This window comes from Bison bison, unplaced genomic scaffold (assembly GCF_000754665.1).
Source record: "Bison bison bison isolate TAMUID 2011002044 unplaced genomic scaffold, Bison_UMD1.0 scf7180017864263, whole genome shotgun sequence".
In the NCBI taxonomy this organism is placed as follows: domain Eukaryota; kingdom Metazoa; phylum Chordata; class Mammalia; order Artiodactyla; family Bovidae; genus Bison; species Bison bison.
The window spans coordinates 11,091,473-11,099,153 of NW_011494835.1; the positions used below are offsets into that span (position 1 = coordinate 11,091,473).

The 7,681-nt window shown below is 42.4% G+C and overlaps 1 protein-coding gene across 2 annotated transcripts in view; it reads left to right on the top strand.

The window, feature by feature from the left end:
* The first annotated feature begins 40 nt into the window (after positions 1 to 40).
* Positions 41 to 7,681, top strand: part of UNC5C (unc-5 homolog C (C. elegans)) — a 428,547-nt gene continuing 420,906 nt past the window's right edge. For both annotated transcript variants that reach the window (XM_010848326.1, XM_010848327.1), the window contains exon 1: positions 41 to 435. In XM_010848326.1, coding sequence (XP_010846628.1) covers positions 312 to 435 — 124 coding nt within the window. In that variant the 5' untranslated portion in view covers positions 41 to 311. The remainder of the gene's footprint in view (positions 436 to 7,681) is intronic.

The following is a 7,681-nucleotide window of genomic DNA, read 5'->3' on the forward strand; positions in this document are numbered from 1 at the left end:
CCTGCTGCCGAGGGAAGCGACGAGGTGGCCGCCTTGCGCCTCCGCGGACTTCCCAAGTGGGGGCAGAGCAGCCTCTCGCGAAGCCGCTGGTTTGGAAGGCGCTGGGAAAGAGGGACCTGCAAACTCCTCCTCGGCGTCTTCTCCCCACCCTCTTTTGGCCCCTGCCCTAGGAGAAAGTGGAGTGTGGAGCTCGGTGATCATTATTTCTTCAGACAGCTTCGCGGTGCCCCGACTCGGCGCAGCCCAGTGGGGCTCTCGGCTGTTGGCGCGCCTCTGTGTGTGTGGTTCCCCCCGGCACACCTCGGTCGACGATGAGGAAAGGTCTGCGGGCGACAGCGGCCCGCTGCGGACTGGGACTGGGATACGTGCTGCAGATGCTCGTGCTACCTGCCCTGGCGCTGCTCAGCGCCAGCGGCACCGGCTCGGCCGCCCAAGGTAAGGGGGGTCCGCCGGCTCCGCGGCCGCCTCTCTTCGGTTCTCGGGCTTCCCTCCTCCTTTCTCTCCTTCTCCCCAGTTCTCCTGACTTCCTTACTTCGCCTCGTTTCCCTCAACTGGAAATCACTTTAAATTCTACTTTTCCAACTAATCAGGAAGCTTTGGTCATGATTATTTTTAATCTGTCATCCGAGATGGGCACAGCGGGGCCAGGGACGCACGGAGTGTGGACACGCATCTACCCCTGGGCATGTGGGAGCCTGGGGTGTCTTTTGCACTTTCTGTCCGACACTCACACGTCGTCGTACATTGCGCACACCGAGGTTTGGAGGGACTCTGGGTGCGGGTGGCGGCGTGGCCTGCCGCGGATGCTCTCTGATGCGCAGAGGCTCCCCGCGCTGTGCCACGTCTGGGTTTGCGGGATCTTCAGTGAGTCTCTGAAGACGCCAGATCCAAGGGCACTCAGCTAAGATAACGTGTCCCTTGCGGCCGGGGACCCTCCGACGCCGGTGCCCCTCGGCGGCTGCCCTGGGCGCAGTAGAGATTCGCGGGGCACCAGGACGGCGTCCCAGCCCCCGACAGGCCCGGGGTGTGCACGCCTCCCCGCTCTCGTACCCTCTCCGGGTCGCCCTGCTTGTCGGCGACGGAGAAACTTAAAACCTCTCAGCTCTGAGGAAACGGACTGGTCGTTCAAACTAAATCCGAAACTCCCCGGGGGTAACCCGGCCACTTTATAACTGACATTTTAATGCGTCTGAGCTTTAAAAAATAAGAGCCGGGGTCCTGGGCACACCCGGGATCTAGAGGAGCTCAGCCAGGAGTTAAGGGTGGGTAAGGGCGGAGGGGAGGCACAGAGGCTGACCGCCGTTTTCTTCTTGCGCTCGGAGTTTGAGGTGATGGAGGCAAATCCCTGCCTTCCGAGCCCTTCCAAGCGGAGTGGAAGAGACTGAAAGGAGAAAGCCAAGACTCCCCTCTCCGGGGTCTCTCTCGGGTCCTCTGACCCCCCTCCACCTCCTGGCCTAGCCGAGGCCCCCCTGGGTCTTGCCGCCCAGTTTTGTGGTGGTCGGTGGCTCCGCGCTGGCAGCTCAGCTTTTCTCTGGGATGAGGGTGGGGGTGGAGGAAGCTTCCGCAGCGTTCGGAGGTAATCCAGGCATCCTATCATCTCGGTTACACTCTTTCCAAATTTGGAAAGCAGAGGAGGTGCGGCGAGAGCCTCAACTCCCTGGGAGATGCTCAGACACTCCGGAGGTTAGCGACAGCATTCCCGCAGATCTGCGGAGGAGCTGGGGGCGAGGGCGTGGGAGGTGGAGGCGGGCGCCCGGCGCAGGCTGGTGTGGCCCGGGTGGGGCGCTAAGTGATTAGTTAGGCTTTGTGAATTAGCCATAGCTACTTCGGGGAGTAAATTTTCCTGCTGCCTAGCTAAGTAGCCACGCTCATAAATCCTTCTCTTCTAGCCAGATGCCTCCCATCCCCGAGGTTTTGCCCTGGTTTTCTTATTCATATTTCTAAAGCTCGTCTGTCTGTCTATTTTACAAAGGAATCCCCATTGAGAATCATAAACTTATTGTAGGTTTCTTGAAATTGGAAGAAGTTCTCAGGACGGCAGCTGAGGGTACTTAGAGGGGGCGTTTGCAAGTTGAAGTGAGCAACCTGATGAATTGTTGTGGAATCAGCCGCGTGACTCCCTGTGGAATTCGCCTGCTGTTATTGGGCGCACAAAGGACTAAGCTATAGGGTGGGGGTGGAGGTGGGGACGGAAGGGGGACCAGGCAGTGAGAGAACTGTTTGGGAAAAGGACAAGTTAAAGTCCCCAAAGATGCCAAACGGGAGATATAGGATCCCCGCCGAGAGCTTACTACAGCCAAATTAAAAAGACTGGGTAGGAAAAAAGATCAATAAAGATAATCAAACAGAAGATTGTAAGTGGATTAATATTGAAAGAAGAGGGGAGAAGTGATTAAAAGAAAAGATGCCCAGGATAGACTGAGCGTTTGCCTCTTACACTTTTTTTCATTTCATAGACCAGGCAAGCCAAAGATTGGGGATTTAACAAACTCTTCTGATCTTAAGTGGAACAATTAAATGTATTCTTTTGGGTTTGTGCATTTCACTGCTGTTTTTCTCTGTTTATTATTTTTCTTTCAGTTCCTGGTGGACAGACTGAATCTTGTCTTTGAGAGACACACTATTCCACCCTTTTAATCTTTGGCTTCCTCTGTATTTCAGGATACCAGATATTCCTTTTAGGTGTCAGAAATGTAGAAAGCACCAAACTCTACTTTCTGTTACCATCACTATCACTCTAATCCATTCTTCCAGCCTGTTTTCTGTTGAACTACTATTAAATACACTTTCTTCTCGGAATCACACTCCTATAATGGTTTGATAAGGAAGTCAGACCTTTCTTTCCTTCTAATTTTTTTCTATTTTTTCTCCTCTCTCTTTGGACTAGATCACTAGGGAAATAAAAGATGCTGTTGCTCCCTCAAGGTATGATTTCCTTATGCTGAGGGCTTAAAGATGGAGATAAACGACTTTTTATGAATGGAACTATGTATGCAATTAAGATGAGAAAGTTAATATAAGCACTTTACAATGTGGATAAGATTTTTTATTCTGTTGTTAGAAAGATACTAGAAAATTGGAAGTTTTGGGAAATACGTGTCTTCAGAGACAGCCAAGAAAATAACAGATGTTTAAGATAAAAAGGCAGAATGGATATTATTTGTGAGTGTACTCATTTTGTAACTGTGGTTTGAAAAAAGGCAGCAGTCATTTTAAACAGGTCCTTGGGAGAGTCTTTAGGCTTTAAGCAACAACTTTCTCCTTTCTGGCTATGTTCTAATTGTTTCATTCAAGATTTCTGGGAACTCCTAGCTCCAGGGAATTTGTGGTGTTTCTGACTTTCAAGAATGAAAGATTTCACCAGGAAAAGGCTGTGTGTGTGTGTGTGTGTGTGTGTCTCGTTTGCCTCAAAATTAGTGTCCTCTTGAAATGCATTTTATTCCTGGATTACACAGCATTGATATTCTGCTTATCTAGCACCAACTAGTGTTATGAGTGTTAACACCACCAAAGTCAGAACAAAAAATTACTGGACTCTAATTATATTGGGATAATTCTGTATTATTGTAAGATAACTTGTAATGCTTTTAAACAATATACTTCTTCTAAGAAAAAGAGGAAAAATTACTTTCATGCATTTATGCATATTGATGTGGTACAAACAGACAACTGGCATGGAAGACTGACTTTCATGACATGTATACTATATAGTTTTTCTGTTTCAGGAGCAGAGTAAATTCTTAAGTTTGCATTTGGAATTTGTAGTAAGGAAACGTAAGCAAGTTTACCTTTGTTTAGAACAATAATTTCATGTCTTCTAGCTTAGGGGATTCTTAAAAGGCTTCAGAGAGCAAACTTTTCAAGTACTTGCAAAGCTTGAGGAGCCATTAAATTGTTAACATTTACTGACTTCCTGGCCTTCTGTGTTCTGGATCCCGGGGATTCCATGTTCAACAAGAAAGGGCCCTAGAGCGTCTCCTGTTGTAGTCTGGTTGTCACAATCAGAATTCATACTAGATCCTTGTTAAGCAACCCTCCTAAGGACATGGAAGAGGCATCCAGGTCTCCTAGCCAACCCTTTTAGCATATTTAGAATTATTGTTGAGACTTAAAAATAACTGTTCTCTAATATATGCTAGGTTCTCCAATTAGTGCAAATAGCCACAGGGCCCTAACTGCCTTTAGCACTTTTCTGATTTAGGTCATGGCTTTGCTGGAGCAGCAGAGGGAGTCACTCTCAGAAGAAACATTAAAACTACAGGAGGCAGCCACTTCAAGACGATGATGGGGAAGCATGCGGGGATGGGGCTTGAGCCAGAATTCTTGCCTTGCTCTTTTAGCCTATGTCTTCTTTTTTAGTTTGACTTTTGCATCTGTGGCAGTTAGGAACAAACCTGTTAACATCGCCTCAAATTAGAAATCCATGAGCTGTTTGCATAGTGTATGGTAGTAGAAGTACAGTTCTGAACAATTATTATGTCCCATACTGTGTGCTATTTGTTAGGGAGTTGAGAAGACAGTTTCACCCTTCGAGGAAGACAGAACCATAGAATTATGATTTGCATTCTGAAATATAACAGTGGACATAGGTATAGTACTTTCTGGATTCATGTATCCTGTGTTAGTAGTAAACAGGACAAGCTAGGGTTGCAGTGTTAAGCGCAGGAGTTTGGTTGGAAGTGGTTTGGTCTTAAAGCTATTTGCATTGCAACTGTCTTATTAGATCTTACTTAGGTTTAACATATCATTGGTCTGGCTTTGGGGAGGCACAGGTTAGAGGCTGTGAGTGGTGTGTGCCCATTCTGCCTATTAGTTTAGTGGTTACAACTGCCTCATAATACTGCCGCCTCCACCTCCTAGCTGTGTGGCTGCTGGTGAGTTATTTAGATTCTCTGTGCCTCAGTGTCCTCAGATGTAAAATGGGGATAAGGTAAACTATAACTCAGATGAGGGCTGTATGAATTAACACATCAAAAGTATGAGCAACAATATTCTTTGGTTTCTAACTCTGTAAACCACAGACAAAGAAATCTAGAAGTTAAAGAAATTAAAGTTCAATAATTTTGAACCGAGAGTAGGGTTTGCTGCGGACACTGCTTCCCCCAAAGTCACGAATGGAGTTGTCTAAGGAAATGCTCCAAAATGTCCCGCTGCAGAGTCCTGAGCATGGCACGGTTCTTTGAACAGCCTGTGGGAAGCTGTCTCTTTTCATAGCCACATTTATTCCTTTCCACACAATCCGGGAAATTAACCTAATACCAGTTCTAAAAATGCCATGTTAAGTCACAGCCTGTTGAGCCCTGGCTCCACTCTTTGACTTTCTATCTTTACAATGAATATTGAAAAATAACCTTGCATATAAATCTATTAACACTTTTATTTAATAAGTACTTTTATTTTAAAAATTACATGTAAGTTCCAGATTTTCAGATAACTGTTTTGAGAAAACCAGCCTGTTGAGTAAATGTGGATAGTTTTTTTAAAAAAAAAAAATGGACACAAGTGTATATCTAAAAATCATAATGGAATACATGATAAAACAACACAAAAATACAGAAAAACAAGGGAAAGCAAATCACCAAGACTTTAATACATTCAAGTTGTATTTGCAATAGAAAGTTTCAGCATCATAATGTAGAACAACGTGGGTAATCTAGATAATACGTATTTTGAGAGTGCTACACTTAATTACTTCTATTTGTTTAATGGTTAATGTCATTTTTTCATGTTTAGTTTTTTTTTTCCCCCATGTCATGTGGATTGAGGGATCAGTTCTCCAGCCAGCAATCAAACCTAAGGGCCCAGCAGTGAGAGCTCCAAGTCCTAACCACTGGACAGCCAGGGAATTCCCTCATGCTTGTAGTAAATGTTGTTTTCTGGCAAAAGTTTAAGATAAAACTAGACATTTTGGGGAGTTTTGTGTTATTTAGAGTTAAAACACATCTTTCTCTTAAAGTATTTTCATTGCGCTTTTACTTTTGGATTGCCTGGTCTGCAGTTAGAGAGTCCTAAATTTCTCACTCTTTTTCTCTTTTAACCTAACTCCTTAAAGCTATGTATGGGCTCTTCTTTGACAGAGATGGCTTATGGATTTGTAGAAGAGAGCTCCATGAATATGAGACCTTGGGTATTGTTCCAGTATCACTTAGTTCAAGGATGTTTAAAATAGAAGCTATGAGAAACTCAACGCTATTCTTTATGTGACATTTTTTAAGTATAGTAAGTTTGCCTTGAGCAATATTTAAAAAACTGTTTCTTTTTTTCTAGTTTTTAAAAAGGAATCCAATAATTGCATAATTTATAGTTTCTCTTATTTTAAATATTTATGACCTCCAAATTTGTAGAGATTTTAATAACAAAAATTGTATAGTATTAATGAGCTAAGAAGCTCAAAAATAGTGAACTTTTTTACATTCTCTACCTGATTAGAACTCTTAGAAGAATTTCTGCCTTTTCATGAAAACCTAATACATATACTATGTTGTAAATATTTGGACTCTTTATGAACATAATATTAAAAATATTATCATAATTTTACAATTGAAATGAGTTCAGGTTTAAAGTTGTAATGTGGTTTCTCATTTTGAGAGTTCCTGCCCCCCAAAAGTTGCTCCTTTAGGATTATATAATGAGGTTTTGAAAGCCACAGAATGTCTCCAGATCTGATACTTAAAACATATCTAGTCATTCACACATAGTGTTAAAGTTACTGTGACATTAATTAAATTGAAGTTATAATTTGAAAAGTGAGCTGAAGCTTTCAAAGTGCCAAATATGCTGGTATTTGTCCTTATGTCAGTATACCTTTTTATTAGCAATGGGTGGTGGTTCAAAAGTGCTTTAAGTAGTGAAAGTATAAGCTTAACATCTGAAAACTCCAGTGTTCGGGGAATACCCTCTTCTAATTAAATAAGCATGTCTCATCGTAGTGTGGTAGTGGAATGAGAGAGAGAGGAGACAGGTGAGACTTCGTTTTATTGATGTGCTTCTTAGAGTTCTTACTTAAAATATGAGGGCTCCAAATAATCGTCTGTTAACAGATGATATTGATTAATCAAATTTCATTCCAGAGTTACCAGTCTTATTTATTTTAAAATGTTGTGAGGATAAGGGTTTTATCTTCATTAATCATTGTCATTTGGATCCTGTGGCTAGATTCATTTCTTGGCAATTATGAGAGCCATAAAAATGCCTCATGTAGATGAACGTGTATTATCTATTCTTCTAACTAAGAATGTGAAACAACAGAAACTCCCTCAGCACATTAAACAAGTTTATTTAAGAATGCTAACATTTTTCAATTTTAGTCAATGTCTTAATTGATTATTTAATCATGGACTGACTGAACTCAAATGTTATTGTTTTTTTTCCTCTGTTCAGAATAAAAATCTTGTATATGAATATTCATTTCCAGTAAAAACACATTAATGCTTGCCCACTAAAATACATCTGTAGCCCAGTTATAAGGGTAAACATGTCCTTAAGTGGAAATGCGGGTGTTTTCAAAATTCGTGAAAATTAGTGTGCATAATAATATAAAATATGAAAGAGCAATGTAGAAGTAAAGTAGACCATTTGTACAGAAAATAACTATTTTAAGATAATTCATAATGTACATTCTCTTAGACAATAGTATAGTGCACTATGATAGGCATGTGGTATAATAATATCCACTTATAAA